Genomic DNA, 23148 nt, shown 5'->3' with positions numbered 1-23148 from the left:
CCTTTCAGTGACCTGTGGACCTGTACACCTAAATCTCTCTGACTTTCAATACTCTTGAGGTTTCTACCATTCACTGTATATTCCCTACCTGGATTAGACCTTCCAAAATGCATGACCTCACATTTGTCTTGATTAAACTCCATCTGCCATCTCTCCGCCCAAGTTTCCAAATGATCTAAATCCTGCTGTATCCTCTGACAGTCCTCATTGCTATCCGCAATTCCACCAACTTTTGTGTCATCTGCAAAGTTACTAATCAGACCAGTTTTCCTCCAAATCGTTTATATATTTTACGAATAGCAACGGTCCCAGCACTAATCCCTGCGGAACATCACTAGTCACAGCCCTCCAATCAGAAAAGCACCCTTCCATTGCTACTCTCTGCCTTCTATGACCTAGCCAGTTCTGTATCCATCTTGCCAGCTCACCCCTGATCCCGTGTGACTTCACCTTTTGTACCAGTCTACCATGAGGGACCTTGTCAAAGGCCTTACTGAAGTCCATATAGATAATATCCACTGCCCTACCTGCATTAATCATCTTTGTGACCTCAAAAAATTCTATCAAGTTAGTGAGACATGATCTCCCCTTCACAAAACCATGCTGCCTCTCGCTAATACATCCATTTGCTTCCAAATGGGAGTAGATCCTGTCTCGAAGAATTCTCTCCAGTAATTTCCCGACCACTGACCAAGGCTCACCAGCCTGTAGTTATTCTTCTTAAACAAAGGAACAACATTGGCTATTCTCCAGGCCTCTGGGACATCACCTGAAGACAGTGAGGATCCAAAGATTTTTGTCAAGGCCTCAGCAATTTCCTCTCTTGCCTCCTTCAGTATTCTGGGGTAGATCCCATCAGGCTCTGGGGACGTATCTAACTTAATAGTTTTCAAAGCCCCTCGTCTTTTTGGATCTTAATGTGACCCAGGCTATCTACACACCCTTCTCCAGACTCAACATCCACCAATTCCTTCTCTTTGGTGAACACTGATGCAAAGTATTCATTTAGTACCTCGCCCATTTCCTCTGGCTCCACATATAGATTCCCTTGCCTGTCCTTCAGTGGGCCAACCCTTTCCCTGGCCACCCTCTTGCTTTTTATGTATGTGTAAAAAGCCTTGGGATTTTCCTTAACCCTATTTGCCAATGACTTTTTGTGACCCCTTTTAGCTCTCCTGACTCCTTGCTTAAGTTCCTTCCTGCTTTCCTTATATTCCACACAGGCTTCGTCTGTTCCCAGCCTTCTAGCCCTGACAAATGCCTCCTTTTTTCTTTTTGGCGAGACCTACAATATCTCTTGTTATCCAAGGTTCCCGAAATTTGCCGTATTTATCGTTCTTCCGTACAGGAACATGTGGTCCTGAATTGCTTTCAACTGACGTTTGAAAGCCTCCCACATGTCAGATGTTGATTTACCCTCAAACATCTGCCCCAATCTAGGTTCTTCAGTTCCTGCCTAATATTGTTATAATTAGCCTTCCCCCAATTTAGAACATTCACCCTCGGACCATTCTTATCCTTGCCGACCAGCACTTTAATACTTACTGAATTGTGGTCACTGTTCCCGAAATGCTCCCCTACTGAAACTTCTACCACCTGGCCTGGCTCATTCCCCAATACCAGGTCCAGTACAGTCCCTTCCCTAGTTGGACTATCTACATATTGTTTTAAGAAGCTCTCCTGGATGCTCCTTACAAACTCTGCCCCGTCAAAGCTCCTAGCACTAAGTGAGTCCCAGTCAATATTGGGGAAGTTAAAGTCTCCCATCACAACAACCCTGTTGCTTTTACTCCTTTCCAAAATCTGTCTGCCTATCTGCTCCTCTATCTGCTGCTGGCTGTTGGGTGGCCCGCAGTAAACCCCCAACATTGTGACTGCACCCTTCTTATCCTGATCTCTTTGTTCCTACTGATTTCAACTTTGTTAGGGTTCCTTAATGTCACACTTTATCAAATGCTGCCTTGATATCAAGAGCAGCCATTCTCACCTCACCTCATGAGTTCAGCTCTTTTATTCATGTTTGGACCAAGGTAACAAGGTCAGGAGCAGAGTGATCCTGATGGAACTCAAACTGAGCATCAGTGAACAGATTGTTTCTGACTAAGTCCTGGTCGATAGCACTGTTAATCACTTTCTATCACTGATAATTGAGAGTACACTGATGGGTTGATAATTTTCTGGGTTGGATTTGTCCTGTTTTTTGTGTTCCGGGCATAACTGGGCAATTTTCCATGTTGTCAGGTAGATGCCAGTGCTGTAGCTATACTGGAACAGCTTGGCTAGGGGTACAGTTGTTCTGGAGTCTATGTCTGGATGCTGTCACCACCCATAGCCTTTTCTGTATCCAGTGCCCACAGTAATTTCTTGATAACACATGGAGTGAATCAAATTGTCTGAAAAGTGGCACCGATGGTGGTAGGGGGCTAAAGTCAGACCATCCATTTGGCACATCTAGTTCAAGATGATTGCAAATGCTTCAGCTTTGCTCTTTGCTCTGACATGCTAAGCTCCCCCATCATTGGGAATGGAGTACATTTGGAGTGCCTACTCACTCCGCTAATTGTTTAATTGTCCACCAGCCACTCCTGAATGTTGCAGCAGTGATCTCTGATCTGATCTGATGGTTATAGAATTGCTTAGCTCTGCCTATTTCATGCTGCTTCTGCTGTTTAACATGCAACTGGTCCTGTGTTCAGGCTTCACAAGGTTGATGTTTCGTTTTTAGGTATGAGTTCGGGCGGCACGGCAGCACAGTGGTTAGCACAGTTGCTTCACAGCTCCATGGTCCCAGGTTCGATTCCTGGCTGGGTCACTGTCTGTGTGGAGTCTGCACATTTCCCCATGTGTGCGTGGGTTTCCTCCGGGTGCTCCGGTTTCTTCCCACAGTCCAAAGATATGCGGGTTAGGTGGATTGACCATGCAAAATTGCCCCTTCGTGTCCAAAAAAGGTTAAGTGGGGGTTACTGGGTTACGGAGATAGGGTAGATACGTGGGCTTGAGTAGGGTGGTCTTTGTAACGGCTGGTGCAGACTTGATGGGCCAAATGGCCTTCTTCTGTACTGTAAATTCTATGATGATTCTGAGTGGAACGATTGGTAAACGAGCACTTCCAATGCAAATTTGAACAGCAAAGCCACTAATCCAAAATGTCAAAATCTTGACACTGTAGTCAAATAATTATATTGGCCACGGAAGATTTATTGCATTGGATGTTTGGTGCTTTCAAATAACTTTTGTTGTGAAATAATATTGAGCAATTTTTTTTTTCTTATTGCCTAGCAACATTCCCCTGGAATTCTGAAGTATTCATAGTGTACAGGACATGCAGCAAAAATGAACCAGCTCCCTGTTCTGTCAAGCAGTAACTTCCATTTGCCCATCAATCTTGTACAAACTTTATCTTCCTTGATTTACAATCATACTTAATGGTTGGCTTCACCTCTGTTATGAAGCTGCAGGCCTTCCTATTTTGTTGGTGCAAGGCTGAAATTGGGCCTGCACTCCGATATGACGACCATGGGGTGAAAAAACAGTGCACCTTTCAGCACCGGGCAGAGGGCAACATGAAGAATCAGCCTGTGCTTGTACCGGGAGACTGCTATTGTTCCAATCATTGCTGCAATGTCAGATCCTATCCAGTCAGGGATGTGTGGAGTAAATGTATTCCAAGATAGATAATGCAGTAATGCTAGTCCCAATATTTCACAAATTAAGAACAAAAGAGCAAGGAGCAGGAGTAGACAATTCAGCCCCTCGAACCTGCTCCACCATTCTTTCAATCATGGTTAATGTCATCTCGGCCTCAACTCCACTTTCCTGCCTGTTCTCCATTACACTTCAACCCATTACTAATTTAAAAATCTGTCTTTCTCCTCAAATTTACTCCCGGCATCCACTGCACTTAGGGTAGCAAATTCCACAGATTCATGACCCTTTGATTGAAGTGATTCTCCTCATCTCTGTTTTAAATCTGATACCCCTTATCCTAGAACATGGAACATACAGTGCAGAAGGAGGCCATTCGGCCCATCGAGTCTGCACCGACCCATTTAAGCCCTCACTTCCACCCTATCCCCGTAACCCAATAACACCTCCTAAACCTTTTGGTCACGAAGGGCAATTTATCATGGCCGATCCATCTAACCTGCACGTCTTTGGACTGTGGAAGGAAACCAGAGCACACGGAGGAAACCCACGCTGACACTGGGAGAACGTGCAGACTCCGCACAGACAGTGACCCAGCGGAGAATCAAACCTGGGACCCTGGCACTGTGAAGCTGCAGTGCCATCCACTTGTGCTACCATGCTGCCCACAAAACTCTCCTAAAACTATGACCTCGTTCTCTATTGCCCCACAAGAGGAAGCATCCGCTCTATGTCTACTTTGTCAATACCATTTATCATCCTATATACCTCAATTAGATATCTTCTCATTCTTCTCTTAAGTTCATTAAAAATAAAGAATCAGCATCTGATCATAAATTGCTATATTTTTAAACATTAAAGCATCTGTTCTCCATCTACTTTGTTAATACCTTTTTATCATCTTGTATACCTAAATTAGACCTCCTCTAATTCATTAAACAATAAAAAGAGTCACTGTCTGAGTCATAAATTGCTACATGTTTAAAAATTATGCTACCTGAAAAGACAATCTAAAATTGTGAAAAAGGAAAACCTTGTAATCCCCTGCCAAATATTAATAGGAACCAGTGATCTCATTTGCCCTTGGGAAAAAATACCAGAGTAATATGTCAGTGAAGTCATCGTTAATGTTTCCTGGTGGAGCATTTTAATTTAACAAATCCCCGAGTTCAGTAATCCAGTGGAGATTACATTGAACTGGAAAAACACAAGTCAATAAAACTGAAAAGCTGCTGAATGCAAAATGCAGTTAGTTGCACAAATATAGCTCCGTATAAAAATGTTAGGCGGTTGCACCTTTCTAAATAAACTTGGAAATGTGCACACAACAAGTCTTACAAATCTTTCACTAACCTTCCACTGTAATATATTAACGATTCAGGGAAAATAAATAAATCCTGTCTGAAGTGGGACAATGTTTAAAGCCCATGCAAATCAGATCACTGACAGACAGAAGATGATGATTGCTGTTAGCCAGAATCCAGAGTAGGCTGTCTCCACCACTGCTGCTGTCGTCCGGGTAACCTTTTTTTGGGGGGGGGGAACCTCCGCCTCTTTCACGGGCATATGTACGCATTTAATTGTGAGATTTGAAACTCTCACTTCAAGATAATTGTAATGAATTCCTGATGCCATTTTTGATAATGGGTACAGTGTCTATTAATTATTGATGTGATTGATTTTTTAAAAAAGCAATCAAGTGGGACTTGTCTTCAAATCAAGATTACCCGCGTGAAGATCAATAGGCTTTATTGCCAGTCACGCATCAGTGGAGTGTACACTCTTTGAAGACTGATGAATAATAATAACACCATGCATTTCAGTTAATAACAAAATTCTAAAAACATTCTGAAACAACCAATGATTTATTGTTAAAAAGAAGCAATGGAGGAGAATCGGGCCTGTTTTGAAGAAAAAGGTGGAGAAGAATCAGGGCCTGTGGCGAGGAAGAGAAGATGGAGGAAGATCGGGGTCTGTTGGGGAAGAAGAAATGGAACAACATCGGGGCCTGTGTCTGTGAGATGGAGGAGATGGTTTATACCTGTATTGAAGAGGAGTAGGTTCAGGGCAAATGTTGGCGAGGGTCGGTGGTAGAGGAGAAGTTGATTTGGGCCTGAGCTGGAGAGGAGGTGGAGGATCATGACTTACATTGATTTCAGTCTGATTGCTAAACTTGGTTGTAGAGTTTATATACCAGTTGACTCTCTGGGCTGATTAGAAAAAAGCAAATTGAAAGGACAACTGAATTCACTTGAGTTTCAAGAAAGACACACAATCTGTGGTGTAGAAGTGACGGGATTCTTTGAAGGATAATTTGGAAATGTCCCTTAGGAAATCTTGTACAGTTCGGGGTGAGCTCCCTCTAAATACATTTCAATCTCGGGATACTTCAGCTCTGTCCCCAAAAGAGATTATCAGATGCAGAGTTGAGTTGTAAAACCATGCGACCTCCTGACTCTTTCAACTTGGGTGTAACAACAAGTAAACCAAATTCCGTTGAGTAAAGTAGAATTTGTGATCTTTATTTGACCATTTAGCTATATTCCCCTTCATTAAATGCTCAGCCTGTACTCCTACTTAAAAAAAATGGTGATTCCCTGGGGCGGCATGTGGCGCAGTGGTTAGCACTGGGACTGTGGCGCTGAGGACCCGGTTTCGAGGCCCTGGGTCACTTTCCGTGTGGAGTTTGCACATTCTCCCCATGCCTGCGTGGGTTTCACTCCCACAACCCAAAGATGTGCAGGTTAGGTGAATTGGCCATGCTAAATTGCCCCTTAATTGGGGAGGGGGGGGGGGGGGGGAGGGGGGGCGAATTGGGTACTCTAAATTTTTTATTAAAAAATGTTGATTCCTGGTTGTTTACCAGCACAAAGGGTCTGTCTGAAGTTATTTGCTCTCAACTGATTCAATGTTTTGTGAATCCTGGGATTGTGTGGGTATAGAATTCAGGAAGAAGGACTGTAATAAAATAAATAAATTAACATAGTAAGAGAGGAGGTTCTGAGTGGTCTGATAGGTTTGAAAGTAGTCAAATATCCATGGCCAGGTGAAATGTATCCCAGGCTATTGAGTGTGTTATGGGCCAGGGTTTAGAGAACCCCAAAGTGTATCATGGAGTTCACCTGACCCACAACTTTTAATAGATTGTGGTATGGGGAGCACACGGCCCACTCTACAGGTGTGGTACAGCAGAAATGGAAAAGTATTTTTTAAAGCAAAGCAATGAACTCAAGTTAAACATTTTGAAACATACAGTGGACATATTAGCAACCATCAATTCATATTCAACCCCCAAAGAATACAACACTAAGTAATCCTTAATAACTTCCCAAACAACACCCAGAAGACAGAAGAAACACCTTTTAACAGAAGCACATCAGGTTTACATTCACTACTGAAAACATTTATAATTCTGAATTCACGAAATGATCAAGAGATAGTCTTTTCATGGCATAGAGATCAACAGTACACCTGCTCTGTGTGGCTTCAGTTCCAATATTGAAAATGAAACTAAAACACACCCTGCAGCAAACAGCCTAAAACAAAAGTAAAAAGCTGACTGACAGCCCAGCTCCACCCACTCTGACATCACTGTAGTAGTAAACATCAATTTCTTAAAGGTACTCTCACTACAGATATTTATATACACACCCATTTATAAACATCCATTTCTTAAAGGTACTCTCACATGACAAGTGGGACAAGGGAGGAAATAGCAGGAACACTGGCAATAATTGTAATTCATCTCTGGCCACAGGTGAGGTGCTGGAGGACTGGTGGATAGCCAATGTGGTGCCATTATTCAAGAATGGAGGAAGGGGTAAACCAGTAAACTACGGGCCAGTTAGTCTAACTGCAGTAGTGGGGAAACTATTGGAAGCAATTCTGAGACATATTTAATCTGCATTTGGAGAGGCAGGGATTAATCAAGAACAAGGAAAGGGTCACCTCTAGTGTCCCTGCTGACTACATCTGCGGGAAGTGCACCCAACTCCAGCTCCTCGAGAGCCGCGTTAGGGACCTGGAGCTGGATGAACTTCGGATCATTTGGGAGGCGGAGGAGGTTATTGAGAGGAGTTATAGGGAGGTAGTCACACCTCAGGTAAAAGAAGGTAGATGGGTTACCATCAGGGGAGGGAGAGGGAACCGGCAGGCAGTGCAGGGATCCCCTGTGGTCATTCCCCTCTATAACAAGTATACCGTTTTGGATACTGTTGCGGGGGACGACTTACCAGGGGTAAGCAATAGGGCACAGGTCTCTGGCACAGAGTCTGTCCCTGTTGCTCAGAAGGGAAGGGAGAAGAGGAACAGAGCACTTGTCTTTGGGGTCTTTGGGGACTCCATAGTTAGAGGAACAGACAGGAGGTTCTGTGGGAACGAAAGAGACTCACGGTTGGTGTGTTGCCTCCCAGGTGCCAGGGTTCGTGATGTCTCTGATCGTGTTTTTGGGATCCTTAAGGGGGAGGGGGAGCAGCCCCAAGTCGTGGTCCACATAGGTACCAACGACATAGGTAGGAAGAGAGATGGGGATTTGAGACAGAAATTCAGGGAGCTAGGGTGGAAGCTGAGAGCTAGAACAAACAGAGTTGTTATCTCTGGGTTGTTACCCGTGCCACGTGCTAGCGAAGTGAGAAATAAGGAGAGAGGAGTTGAACACGTGGCTACAGGGATGGTGCAGGAGGGAGGGTTTTGGTTTCCTGGACAATTGGGGCTCATTCTGGGGTAGGTGGGACCTCTACAAACAGGATGGTCTTCACCTGAACCAGAGGGGTACCAATATCCTGGGGGGGAGATTTGCTAGTGCTCTTCGGGGGGGGGGGGGTTTAAACTAATTCAGCAGGGGGATGGGAACCTAAATTGTAGTCCCAGTGTACAGGATGTTGAGAGTAATGAGGTCAGGGATAGGGTTAAAAGTTCGAAAGAGGGCACTGGCAAGCAAGACGCTGGTTTGAAGTGTGTCTACTTCAACGCCAGGGGCATCCAGAATAAGGTGGGTGAGCTTGCAGCATGGGTTGGTACCTGGGATCTCGATGTTGTGGCAATTTTGGAGACATGGGTAGAGCAGGGACAGGAATGGTTGTTGCAGGTTCTAGGATTTAGATGTTTCTGTAAGAACAGAGAAGATGGTAAAAGAGGGGGGGGGGGGGGGGGGGTGTGGCATTGTTAATCAAGGAAAGTATTACGGCGGTAGAAAGGACGTTTGAGGACTCGTCTACTGAGGTAGTATGGGCCGAGGTTAGGAACAGGAGAGGAGAGGTCACCCTGTTGGGAGTTGTCTATAGACCTCCGAATAGTTCCAGAGATGCAGAGGAAAGGATTGTAAAAATGATTCTCGACAGGAGCAAGAGTAACAGGGTAGTTGTTATGGGAGACTTTAACTTTCCAAATATTGACTGGAAATACTATAGTTCGAGTACTATAGATGGGTCAGTTTTTGTACAGTGTGTGCAGGAGGGTTTTCTGACACAGTATGTAGACAGGCCAACAAGGGGCGAGGCCACATTGGATTTGGTACTGGGTAATGAACCCGGCCAGGTGTTAGATTTAGATGTAGGTGAGCACTTTGGTGATAGTGATCACAACTCGGTTATGTTTACTTTAGCAATGGGCAGGGATAGGTATATACCGCAAGGCAAGAATTATAGCTGGGGGAAAGGCAATTATGATGCTATTCGGCAAGATTTAGGATGTTTAGGATGGGGAAGGAAACTGCAGGGGATGGGTACAATCGAAATGTGGAGCTTTTTCAAGGAACAGCTACTGCGTGTCCTTGATAAGTATGTACCTGTCAGGCAGGGAGGAAGTTGTCGAGCAAGGGAACCGTGGTTTACTAAGGAAGTTGAAGCACTTGTCAAGAGGAAGAAGAAGGCTTATGTTAGGATGAGACATGAAGGCTCAGTTAGGGCACTTGAGAGTTACAAGTTAGCCAGGAAGGAACTAAAGGGAGAGTTAAGAAGAGTGAGGAGAGGACACGAAAAGTCGTTGGCGGATAGGATCAAGGAAAACCCTTTCTATAGGTATATCAGGAACAAAAGAATGACTAGAGTAAGATTAGGATCAAGGATAGTAGTGGAAAGTTGTGTGTGGAATCAGAGGAGATAGGGGAAGCGTTAAATGGATATTTTTCGTCAGTGTTTACACTGGAGAAAGACAATGTTGTCGAGGAGAACACTCAGGTTCAGTCGACCAGGCTAGATGGAATTGAGATTCAAAAGGAGGAGGTGTTAGCAATTTTGGAAAATGTCAAAATAGATAAGTCCCCTGGGCCAGATGGGATTTATCCTAGGATTCTCTGGGAAGCCAGGGAGGAGATTGCAGAGCCTTTGTCCTTGATCTTTATGTCGTCTTTGTCAACAGGAATAGTGCCGGAAGACTGGAGGATAGCAAATATTGTCCCCTTGTTCAAGAAGGGGAGTAGAGACAACCCTGATAATTATAGACCTGTGAGCCTTACTTCAGTTGTGCGTAAAATGTTGGAAAAGGTTATAAGAGATAGGGTTTATAATCAGCTTGAAAAGAACAAGTTGATTGGCGATACTCAACACGGTTTTGTGAAGGGTAGGTCATGCCTCACAAACCTTATTGAGTTTTTTGAGAAGGTGACCAAACAGGTGGATCAGGGTAAAGCGGTTGATGTGGTGTATATGGATTTCAGTAAGGTGTTTGATAAGGTTCCCCATGGTAGGCTATTGCAGAAAATAAGGAAGTATGGATTGAAGGTGATTTAGCGGTTTGGATCAGTAATTGGCTAGCTGAAAGAAGACAGAGAGTGGTGGTTGATGGCAAATGTTCATCCTGGAGTTCAGTTACTAGTGGTGTACCGCAAGGATCTGTTTTGGGGCCACTGCTGTTTGTCATTTTTATAAATGACCTGGAAGAGGGTGTAGAAGGATGGGTTAGTAAATTTGCAGATGATACGAAGGTCGGTGGAGTTGTGGATAGTGCTGAAGGATGTTATAGGATACAGAGGGACATAGATAAGCTGCAGAGCTGGGCTGAGAGGTGGCAGATGGAGTTTAATGCGGAAAAAGTGTGAGGTGGTTCACTTTGGAAGGAGTAACAGGAATGCAGAGTACTGGGCTAATGACAAGATTCTTGGTAGTGTAGATGAACAGAGAGATCTCGGCATCCAGGTACATAAATCCCTGAAAGTTGCCACCCAGGTTAATAGGGCTGTTAAGAAGGCATATTGTGTGCTAGCCTTTATCAGCAGGGGGATTGAGTTTCGGAGCCACGAGGTCATGCTGCAGCTGTACATAACTCTGGTGCGGCCGCACCTGGAGTACTGTGTGCAGTTCTGGTCACCACATTATAGGAAGGATGTGGAAGCTTTGGAAAGGGTTCAGAGGAGATTTACTAGGATGTTGCCTGGTATGGAGGGAAGGTCTTACGAGGAAAGGCTCAGGGACTTGAGGTTGTTTTCGTTAGAGAGGAGAAGGCTGAGAGGTGACTTAATAGAGACATATAAGATAGTCAGAGGGTTAGATAGGGTGGACAGTGAGAGTCTTTTTCCTCGGATGGTGATGACCAACACGAGGGGACATAGCTTTAAATTGAGGGGTGATAGATATAGGACAGATGTCAGAGGCAGTTTCTTTACTCAGAGAGTAGTAGGGGTGTGGAACGCCCTGCCTGCAACAGTAGTAGATTCGCCAACTTTAAGGGCATTTAAGTGGTCACTGGATAGACATATGGATGAAAATGGAATAGTGTAGGTCAGATAGGCTTCAGATGGTTACACAGGTCGGCGCAACATCGAGGGCCGAAGGGCCCATACTGCGCTGTAGTGTTCTATGTTCTATGTTCAGTCAACATGGTTTTGTTAAGAGGAGGCCATCTTTGATCAAGTTGATTGAATTTTTCGAAGAGGTGGCCAGGTGTGTAGATGAGGGAAGTACACTTGATGTAGTCTACTTGGACGTCAGCAAGGCTTTTGATAAGGTCCCACATGGGAGACAAAGCAAAAGTAAGAGCCCATTGGATCCAAGGAAATTTTGCATATTGGATCCAGAATTGGCTGAGTAGCAGGAAGCAGAGGGTGATCATCAAGGGGTGTTTTTCTGACTGGAAGCTTGTATCACCACAGGAATCACTATTGGGGCCTTGCTATTTTTGGTTTATATAAATGATTTAGATATGAATGTAGGAGCGTTGATCAGTGCATTCACGGATGATGAGCACATTGGTGGCCTGGTAAATAGTGAGGAGGATGGCCTTAGATTACAGGAGAATATAGATGGCTGGTCAGATCAACTGATTAGTGGCAAATGGAATTCAATCTGGATAAGTGTGAGGTGATGCATTTGGGCAGGACAAACAAGGCAAGGGAATACAAGACCCTGGGAAGCACTGAGGTTCATTGCTGTGCATGTACACCAGTCCCTGTAGCAGGGCAGTTAAGAAGTCATATGGTATATTTGCCGAGCAGGGAGGTTATGCTCGAACTGTATAAAACGTTGGTTAGGCCACAGCCAAAGTGTGCAGTTCTGGAATTCACATTATAGGAGGGATGTGATAGCACAGGAAAGGGTGCAGAGGAGACTTACCAGGATCTTGCCTGGGCTGCAGAGTTTTAGCTATGAAGAGAGATTGTTCAGACTGGGGTTGCTTTTGAGGTGGAGCATCACAATTTGGCGTCAAACCTGCGCTTGATGCGATTTTGGCGTCGGAAGCTATTCTCCTCCCGATTGCATGCCCTGATTTTGGTGTCAGCTAACGGAGAATCCCGCCCAGCGACTTCCTGACACTCCTTAATGATGAAATCTGCGAGCTGTTCTACAATCTGTCAGACCACAGACACCATGGCACACCATAGCTTTGCCCAGCAGAATAGCTTCCATTAAGGGATTCACCGAGGTCCTTCATCTGGTCACAGCCTCCATTTTGCATCATGAGATATACCAAGTATTGATTTTTGTGTCTCAGCACAGTTCACACAACCACACATCTCCCCTGCTTGGAGTTTGAGCTTCACCTGAGAGAGGTATCTGCTTCGATTCATGATGGGGAGCAAAAGCCTTAGATAGAAATTGTAATCATTCCAGGAGGCGCTGAGTGAAAGGCTAAACTGGTTTATTTTAAACTGAAAATAAAGCGATTACTGCGACACACAAAACAATCGTCCAGGTCTAGGACAATCGGAAACAGTCGGTCTGGGTCTGGGAACTACATTTAAAGGTGCTATAAAGGATCCCCTGCTGGGTGAGCCTTCACCCACTCACCACCCAAACTCATGTTTTTTAAGTACTTTTATTTGAATTTTCAACATTTTACCATAAAATAAACACATTCCCCCCCCCCCCCCCCCCCCCCCCCGCGACTTAATAGTCGACGGAAACCAATTCTCCCAAAATTCAGAATGAAAAAACACCAACTCCTGTGGAACCCATCACTGATCAGGATCACCCTCAACTCCACTCCTAACCTAAAGTGCTGCCGGAACTGCCTCCTAATCGTCAGAGTGGCCATCACCACCGGACTTCCCGAATACTTCTCTGGAGCCAATGGGAGAGGGGCCGTGCCTGCAACCCCGACCCCCTACATGAACCCACCTCCATCCTTACCCACAAAGCCTCCGCCTCCCTATTCCAACTCCTTCTCTGCATTCGCCGCCCAGTAATAATAAATCAAATTCGGGAGGTGTAAACTCCCCCCATTTCCGTCCCTGCTGCAGTACCACCTTCCTTATCCTGACCACCTTCCCCACCCAGACAAACAAAGAAATCAGCCTGTCCACCCCCTTGAAAACGCCTTAGGTAGGCACTGAAATAAAAATAAACTCTGTGGTAAAATGTTCATCTTCACCGCCTGGACCTGGCCGCCAACAACAGATTATCCCACCTCAACAAATCTGCCTTCACCCTCCCCACCAAACTTGAAATTCAACTTCCGAAGACCTGCCCTGTACTGAGCCACCTGCACCCCAGATACCTAAAATGAGATGATGCCACACGGAATGGCAACAGCCCCCCCCCCCCCCCCCCCCCCCACCCCGCACCCCGCACATTGATCCCCGTCCCTGGAGAGGAACCACAAAATACTCACTTTTTCCCAAATTCAGTTTATACACTGAAAATATTCCAAATCTTTGAAGCAAACCCATTATGTCCCTCACCGAGGAGCATGGCTCCAAAATGCATAACAGCAAATCATCCGGGAACAAGGAAACCTTATGCTCCATTCCCCCCCCCCCCCCCCCCCCCCCCCCCCTCACCATCCCCTTCCACAACTCTGATCTCCTCAGTGCGATGGCCAAGGGCTCTACCGCTAACGCAAACAGAAAGGGGACATTCCTGCCTCGATCAAAGGGTTCAACAAAATATATCCTAAATTTATATCATCGTGCACACACACGTCATTGCATCCTTATACAGCAAATTCACCCATGCCACAAACTTAGGCCGAATCCAAAACTTCTCCAACACCCCAATCAGATAACTCCACTCCACCCGATCCTTCTCCGCCTCTAATGCCACCACTGTGAGATTATGTGAAATGATCAGAATACAAAGGGTTAATGTCATATCATAATTAACCACTGGATGGAGCTAGATGCAGAACTATATAAAGCATTGACCGACGGGCTTCTGAGAGAAGGCTGGAGAGGAGCAGTGAGAGAGTGTAGATTATAGTTATAGATAGAGTGTAGAGACTGGTGTTAGTAGTGTAGATTGTAGATTGCGAGATTATTGTTAAATGCAGAAAAGTGTGAGGTGAATAATTTTGGAAGGAGTAACAGGAAGACAGAGTACTGGGCTAATGGTAAGATTCTTGGTAGTGTGGATGAGCAGAGAGATCTCGGTATCCATGTACAGAGATCCCTGAAAGTTGCCACCCAGGTTAATAGGGTTGTTGAGAAGGCGTACGGTGTGTTAGCTTTTACTGGTAGAGGGATTGAGTTTCGGAGCCATGAGGTCACGTTGCAGCTGTACAAAACTCTGGTGCGGCCACATTTGGAGTATTGCGTGCAGTTCTGGTCGCCGCATTATAGGAAGGATGTGGAAGCGTTGGAAAGGGTGCAGAGGAGATTTACCAGAATGTTGCCTGGTATGGTAGGAAGATCTTATGAGGAAAGGCTGAGGGACTTGAGGCTGTTTTCGTTAGAGAGAAGATTAAGAGGTGATTTAATTGAGGCATACAAGATGATCAGAGGATTAGATAGGGTGAACAGTGAGAGCCTTTTTCCTCGGATGGTGATGGCTAGCATGAGGGGACATAGCTTTAAATTGAGGGGGGATAGATATAGGACAGATGTCAGAGGTAGGTTCTTTACTCAGAGAGTAGTAAAGGCGTGGAATGCCCTGCCTGCAACAGTAGTGGACTCGCCAACATTAAGGGGATTTAAATGGTCATTGGATAAACATATGGATGATAAGGGAATAGTGTAGATGGGCTTTAGAGGGGTTTCACAGGTCGGGGCAACATCGAGGGCCGAAGTGCCTGTACTGCGCTGTAATGTTCTATGTTTACCATTGGAGTAAGTGGTCGAGTTTTATAAGTAGTGTAAATAAAAGTTAGCTTTGTTATTGAACTTAGCTTCTCTGGTCTTTGTGAACACTATGACACCCATCCTGATAACAGAATCACAAAGAACACTACAACCACAACCACCACCTCCAACTCCTTTCCCATTGCCAGAGGAAGTACCATATTCAACAGGCGCCACACATTCGATGACAACTGCCTGACCTAAACAAACCCCGTCTGATTCTTCCAATCACCCTCGGAAGGCACCACTCCAACCTTAACACCAGCACCTTTTCCAAAATCTGATTATGGTCCTGTACAACCCCCACTCCACCAGTTCCTTGTCCTCCTTTAGCAGCAACAAGATGGAAGCCTGACCCTTTATTTTCGGCAAAACCCCTCTGACCATCGTGTCCCCAAACATTTCCAACAGCAACGGGGCCAACTTCCACCGGGAACGCATCCGGCACCACCTTTCCGGTCTGCATCTTCCCAATTGCCGCATTCACTTCCTGAACCCCCACCGACTGCTCCAGCCCCGCCTTCTCCATTTCATATGCCCTCGGGCACTATTCTCCCCCAAAACTGTGCTATCATGGCAGCACGGTAGCACAAGTGGATAGCACTTTGGCTTCACAGTGCCAGGGTCCCAGGTTCAATTCCCCGCTAGGTCACTGTCTGTGTGGAGTCTGCACATTCTCCCCGTGTCTGTGTGGGTTGCCTCTGGGTGCTCCGGTTTCCTCCCACAGTCCAAAGACGTGCAGGTTAGGGGGATTGGCCATGCTAAATTGCCACTTAAGTGTCCAAAAAGGGGAGGTGGGGTTATGGGGATAGGGTGGAAGAGAGGGCTTAAGTGAGTCGGTGCAGACTCAATGGGCCAAATGGCCTCCTTCTGCACTGTATGTTCTATGTTCTAAAACTCCCTCATCTCCCAATCATCCTTTGGTAGTCAGCGGTCTAATCATGTGTCTTGTCTTGTAGCTTGCAGGAGTTGCTGGTGATAGGGCGGGTCCTTCTGGTGTCACCCGACCACAGCCAGAACCCCAGGTGCCGACCAGTGACGATGATACCGACACGGACTTGAGTCATCCACCCGAGAACCAGGACACCCAGGAGCTCGAGTCCAGGGATGACACAGATTTAACGTCACAGCTGTCTCTAACAGACACCACCATCCCAGAGACACTCGCCTCGGCTGGCCATTTTAGTGAAGAGGCTGCTGGGACACTGTGGTACACACTAAACACAAGCTCTGGGGCAGCAGGTGGAGGGAGGAACTCCCGAAGGGGCGGACAGTCGGAGGGCAGGCCGACCCAGGAACTAGCTGCCGTCCATACAGGTTTCGGCCTTCTGGAACGGACAGTCCCATCGCTTCGGAGATACAGTCACAGAGCCAGGGAATACATGAGGTGTTGTCGCCGAGCAACCAGCACCTGCAGGCACAGGTGGAGGAGTCTAACCGCATGCAGGAGCAGAAGGTGGTGCCGGCCATGAGTGCCACCCAGGCCTCCACCATACGCTGGTGTCGGCAGTGGAGCCTATTGGGGCGAGGGTTTCGGCTATAGATCAGCATGTCCAAGGACTGGGTAAATCTGTGCAGCTGGTGGCCGAGGCTAAAAAGGACTGTCCTCTCGCAGGCAGCCATGTGCCAGAGCCACCTGGGCATTGCGGCAGCGCTCCTGAGCATGGCCCAGTCACAGCATGCCATGGCTGAGAGCATCGGCAACATTGCTTAGGTGCTGGCCGACATGGCACAGACTCGGAGGGAGGTGGCCCAATCCCAGAGGGATTAAACACCTGGCTGATATGGCACAGACCCAGAAGGTGGTGGTACAGTCGCAGCGTGATGTAGCGCAGTCCCAGGCGGAGTTGGTCCACTCCCTGTGCTCCACTGCTGCGAGCGTACGGACCCTGGTCGAGATGTCAGCGGGCTTCAGGACTGGCAGCGACAAGTGGCGAGGTAGCCTCAGGGGGTTATCTCCGCTTGCACCGCTGTCCCATGGAGTAGCCCAGGGGCCATCCTGCACCCCGAGGGAGGAGGGGGAGGTGATGGGTCCCATGTCAGTGACTCCTGCAAGGGAGGTGCCGGAACACCGCAGTGCCTTGGACGCCCCTCCCCTTTGTCCCTGACGCATCTGGTGGGCAGTGGGCGCACAGGGTGCCACCACTTCAACAGGAACATCGGAGCGGCAGCCGGGCCATCCTCACTTGCTCACTCCACCTCGCCCCAGGGATCCGATGGAAGTGTGTGATGGAATGGCCAGCTCGCATGCAGGGATCACCCAGGTGGACAGTGCTACTGTGGGCAGGAGTCAGATGTTGTCAAACAATGCGAAGCACCAGAGCTCATCACAGAGCAGGTTGTCATCACCTTCCATCTCATGGACCATAGCCGCTGTTACTGCCAACCCAGTGACTGCACTCCAGAGTGCAGCAGGTATGTATCAAGGAGGGTCTTGCATTGTCTGTGCCCCTTGCCAGTCCCCCCCCAGTCGGTGAGCCTGGAGGCGATCAGAGCGTTGGCCTTGGCCGTGTCCTGCCCATCCTTGCCCTCCTCCGCATCCTCCTCGCCTGGCCTCTGGATAAGCGTCATCAGCCACAACTGCAGCGGATGACCCCTGTCACCCAGGAGCCAGCCCCGCCCAGCCAGGGGTGCGCCTCAAACAGGCCAGGAACCATCAAATGAGCATTAGGGCCTATAAGGATGAAGGCATCATGCACACTGTCCGGGTATCGGGCACAGACGTGTATAATGCGCAGCTGATGGTCACACACGAGCTGCACTTTCATTGAGGGTTTGGTTTGTGAAAAGTGGCCTGTCATCTGCAGGTGCTCATAGAGGACATGCATCCCGTTAATCATCCGCTGGACCGGGGGCATCTCGGCGATGGCGGAAAATCCTCATGCCCAGGCATCCTGGTGAGCTTGATCCATATGGAAATGGATGTGTTATGCTGACTGGCATACAGGGGCGCCGTGACAGCACGATGCACCTGTGCACTGAGCTCTGTGAGATCCCGGACAAGTCCCCATAGCACCTGGAAGGACTCAGTGACAGAAGTTCAGAGCGACTGTCACCTTGGTGGCCAACGAGCAGGTGACCTCCCCCATTCCCCTGCGGTGCCAAATGCGCCATGATCTGACGGGTATGTCGCATTGTCCCCCTGCTCAGCCGACGTCTTCGATGGCATGCCAGGTCCGGCAGGTCCTTGAATGACAGGCGCTGCCGGTACACACGAGGCCTCATGCAGCGTCTCCTTTGCACCTCCTGCTCCTTCTAGGCCTGTTGGGTGGCTGGCTCTCCATTTTCACCAGCTGCCTCCTGTACCTCTGCAGCAAACTCCGTTGCCACAACCCAGGATGTAGGGCGGGAATCACAGCAGGCTGCCTCCTCTCCTGGTGTACAGTCTGGGGGTTCACACAGACATAGCGTTAGGGCCCATAAGGCCAGAAAAGTAGACACCAGTTAAGTTGGCACAGGTGCAGGCCACAATTTAGTGATAGGGGCTAGGGTGTTAATATATATGTTTTCACATTAAACACCTGTGCACAATGTTACGACCTGTCTCTATCTGAGGGGTGCAGCAAACTCTGTTGCAGCAGCGTCCTCCTCGAGCGCCTCCAGCTCTTACAGCCACAGTGCATCCTAAGGGCTGCGGCGAGTCAGAGGAAGGCCACCATTTCTGGTTGAATTCCAACATCCGTTGTCTGCAGGGGGGATAAAAGGGTGACATTTTAGCATAGTGCATACCCCTGTACCCAACCAAGTCCTACGAGCTTCACAGTGGTCCCAGTTAGCACTGCTGAACTTGCCCTCCCCCATTTCTGTCCAGCACTGTGGGGGCCAGTATACTGTTGGCTGGCGCTTGCCGGCTGTATAGGCCGCCCCACCCTCCCCCTCCCCAGTACCTCCCTGTAGAGGGTTCTGTGGGCATTTCCCTTGGGTCGGCCACATGATGCTGTGCAGGCAGATGGCCTGTTAAGGGGGTTGTATGGTGGAGGGCGGGTTGTGGGGATGGTGGGGTGGAGTGTGGGACTGGAGTGCGGGGTTGTGTATGGACCCATACGGCTGGTGTCACTCTGCAGTACCATGGGCTAAGATGGGCAGTCAGTAGGATGCGCAGCAAGATGGCTATCTTTCAGACAGTGACAATGGCAGTCCATACCTGGCCATCCACCTCCCCCAGCTAGCCTGGCCAGTGTCAGAACCGACAGCCCAAGGTTGCGTCTCTGCATTTCCCTACCTCCCTCCTCTCCCTTATCAGCCTGTTTCCTGATTTTTAAAAGCACAAGTGAACCTCTCCATTGGGAATTCCCTCCCTGCGGAGTATCACAGAGGCCCTGGAGAATACCGAAATGCGATTTGTTCTGAACCCAGTGCTCGCCACGATTTTGGAGTCGGGACCAATTCTCCGCCCAATCGCCTTTCCACATTTTGGTGTCGGCCGATGGAGAATCCCACCCAATATCTCTCATAGATGGTTGACACTCCAGGGACCTCCAATCAAAAACAGTATTCCATTAGCCATTTAAACATATAAATGCTTCTCAAACCTAGCAGCAGAACTCCCCTGCAAAATAAATCTTATTGATCACAGCTTTAACAGAGGCTGTATGCATTTTAAACCCGATTACATAGAATTTACAGTAGAGAAGGAGGCCATTCGGCCCATTGAGTCTGCACCAGCCTCTGGAAAGAGCGCTCTACTTAAGTTCACACCCCACCCTATCCCCGTAACCCCACCTAGCCTTTGTACACTAATGGGCAATTTAGTATAAACAATCCACCTAACCCGCACATCTTTAGACCGTGGGAGGAAACCGGAGCACCCGGAGGAAACCCACATAGACACAGGGAGAAAGTGCAAACTCCACACAGTCGGTCACCTGAGGCCAGAATTGAACCCGGGTCCCTGGAGCTGTGAGGCAGCAGTGTTAACCACTGTGCTACCGCGCCATCCATAATAACATTATTGGAACAACTTTTTAAAAAAAAATTCAAGTACCCAATTTTATTTTTCCAATTAAAGGGAAATTTAGCATGGCCAATCCACCTAGCCTGCATATGGTTGGGTTGTAAGGGTGAGACCCATGAGAACACGGGAAGAATGTGCAAGCTCCACATGTACAGTGACCCGGGTATTACAACAAATATAAAATGTAACAATCATCATACAATTGATATAAAATCGTAAAAGTCTTTTGCAAATACTTTTTTAAAAATATTTTCACAAACCCCAATATTTTAAAATGATTACAAATTTGCCTCGCTGTTCCTGGATCAAAGGCACGTGCCTCTGAACAAACCCCAGTTCCAGTCTGTTCTGACTTATCAGCTCACACATCACACATGCCTACCACAGGATAATTTTTACCATCTACCTGGGTGGGATTCAAGTCTGGAATCGCAGGGCATTGCTGTAGGTTTCTGGTTTACCAATTCAGTGACCCAGACCAGTAGGGTACAGGAGGAAGCAGCCTGTTCCAAATATAAGAGCCCAACTGAATCCCTGATTAATGCCACCACTTTCCTCTGATTAAACACAATTGATATATTAATAACAGTGTTGATTTGTTCTTAACATTGGCCCATTAGGATTTGCAAGACAGAAGGTGTGATTGAATTTCTTTTTCTGTCTTCCCTCAATGATATGAATGTCTGATTGGGCAAATCTAGTTCCTAATAGTCTGTGGTGCCTTCTATCAGAATCCCAATACTCCACACTGTTGAATTTTACATTCAGTAGCTGCTAATATGGCACTGGTTTTATTAGTTTAAAAAAAAAAGTGGTGATGTGGAAAATTAAAGCTAATATTTGTCCTTTGTCTGCAGAAGAATCTGAACGGCAAATCAGTTCATTGCTCCACGATGGTTAAACCAATGAGACAATATCTCTCCACATCACCAGAAGAAAAGCCAAAACGGCAGCCACACTTCATTTACAGATATTTAGTACCAAGGAATAAACAGAAGAATAATTTCTGGTGCAAGTTATGTGTTTGTATTTGATTTCATTAAAGTTGGTTTTTTTGATAATGCTGTACTACAGAGGTGGTGCACAAAGTAAAGCTATTAATTACATGTTGCCCAACCACATCAAATGCTCATCCATTGGCTTAAATTTGGGAAGAAGTGATTCCCATCACCCTGACGATAATACAACTATTTTCTTTGTGGAAACCTCTGACAAAACCAACCCATCGTTTTTGTCCATGTGTTCCGTGGAATCTGCAACAAGGGCTCATCCCGGTTCCAAAATTGTTCTTCTCATGAAGGGTCTTTCAGCTATGAAAAATACTCAAACCTTGGGGATTTCCTTGTTGAACTGTTTTCCCAATGTCGAGATCAGGCCATTAGATTTGAAGGAACTTTTTGCTGGTACTCCATTGTCTTTGTGGTATTCAAGACTTCGCCAATGGTGGCAACCGTATCTAATACCAATTCTGTCCGATGCCTGTAGACTTGTCCTCATGTGGAAATATGGTGGGATTTACTTAGACACTGATATTATTGTTCTTAAGAACTTGCTCAACCTCACCAACTGTATTGGCAGAGAACAGCAGTATTTACTGAATACGGCCTTTATGGCTTTTGATCGGCGCCATGGCTTCATTGGGCAGTGTTTAACGGACTTTGTTGAGCACTACAATGGATGGATCTGGGGTCACCAAGGACCTCAGTTAGCAACTCGTGTTCTTAAAAAGTGGTGTCAAAAGACGAGCATAACCAAGATTCAACAATGCAAAGGAGTGAAGATGTTACCTCCTGAGGCTTTCTATCCAATCCATTGGCAGGACTGGAAAAAATACTTTGAGGTGATGAGTAAGTCTGAGGCCCAGAAGTTACTGGACAATTCTTATGCTCTGCATATATGGAACAAAAAGAGTGGTGGGACCAGATTTCAGATAGGTTCAAAAGTGATGATTGACCAACTCACTTCTGTCTATTGTCCAGTCTCATATAAAATATTGAGCTGGCGGAGAAATGTATAACACTGCCCACAAAGTTAAAATAGTGTTACTTTAAAGGTATCAATAATCAAATGTAAATTAACCATAGCTGTGCAAGGCCTTAAATGTACGCATTTTAAATTTATATTCCAGTTGATATGAGTGTGTTTAACAATACTACAAAGGGATGCGGGATGTTCCGGAACCACTGACGGCTCATAGGTTTCCTGGTGATGTAGGATACAGTCAACAGAGAATCCCGCTGGCTTGGGTCACTGTCTGTGCGGAGTCTCCCCGTGTCTGCCTGGGTTTACTCTGAGTGCTCCGGTTTCCTCCCACAGTCCAAAGAAGTGCGGGTTAGGTGGATTGGCCATGATAAATTGCCCTTGGTGTCCAAAAAGGTTGGGTAGGTTTACTGCTTTGTGTGGATAGGGTGCTCTTTCCAAGGGCCGGTGCAGACTTGATGAACCGAATCGCCTCCTTCTTCACTGTAAATGATATGATTCCACATGCATATGATTGCGATTAATTTTCTGTATATGACGGTGGTATGAATAAATGCTGTAATTTTGCAGAGCCAATTAATTTCAGTCCTGATAAAAAGTTTTAATATATTTGTAAGACATTTCGGTGTGACTCTTTGACGAATAGATGTTCGGCATTTTTAAAGCATTTGCCAGGATTGAGTTGACAACCTTCACTAAGAACCTAAGAAATGAGAAGGAGTACACTGGCTCTGCAAGTCTGTCCGACCATTCAGTACAATCAGGATTGATATCCGACTTCAATTCCTCATCCCTTATCTATCGATCTCAGTCTTGAACATACTCAGTGACTAAACATTCAAAGTTATCTGGGGCAGAGAAGTCCTACGGTTGTTTGAGTGCAAACGTTTCTCCTGACGTCAATCTTCAATCACTGACCTCATATCCTCCCAACATCTATCCTGTGAAGCCCTATAAAAAGTTTATTTTTAAACAGATAATTTTTCATTCTTTTACATTCTCTTTTTGAAAAATATTTTTATTGGCATTTTTGCACGTCATCTCAAAACTTTGCAAAACAATTCAAAAACAATAATAATTA

General features: G+C 46.6%; 1 protein-coding gene across 2 annotated transcripts in view; it reads left to right on the top strand.

Moving 5' to 3' along the window:
- LOC119955325 (lactosylceramide 4-alpha-galactosyltransferase-like) overlaps window positions 1-22638 on the top strand; it is a 32349-nt gene extending 9711 nt beyond the window's left edge. For both annotated transcript variants that reach the window (XM_038781424.1, XM_038781425.1), the window contains exon 2: window positions 20945-22638. In XM_038781424.1, the coding sequence (XP_038637352.1) occupies window positions 21106-22104 (999 nt within the window). In that variant the 5' untranslated portion in view covers window positions 20945-21105 and the 3' untranslated portion in view covers window positions 22105-22638. The remainder of the gene's footprint in view (window positions 1-20944) is intronic.
- The last annotated feature ends 510 nt before the right edge of the window (window positions 22639-23148 follow it).

The sequence above is a fragment of the Scyliorhinus canicula genome, chromosome 20, assembly GCF_902713615.1.
Source record: "Scyliorhinus canicula chromosome 20, sScyCan1.1, whole genome shotgun sequence".
Classification (NCBI taxonomy): Eukaryota; Metazoa; Chordata; class Chondrichthyes; order Carcharhiniformes; family Scyliorhinidae; genus Scyliorhinus; species Scyliorhinus canicula.
Note: the sequence above shows the minus strand (reverse complement) of the source record. Positions and strands in the feature narration are given on the sequence as shown.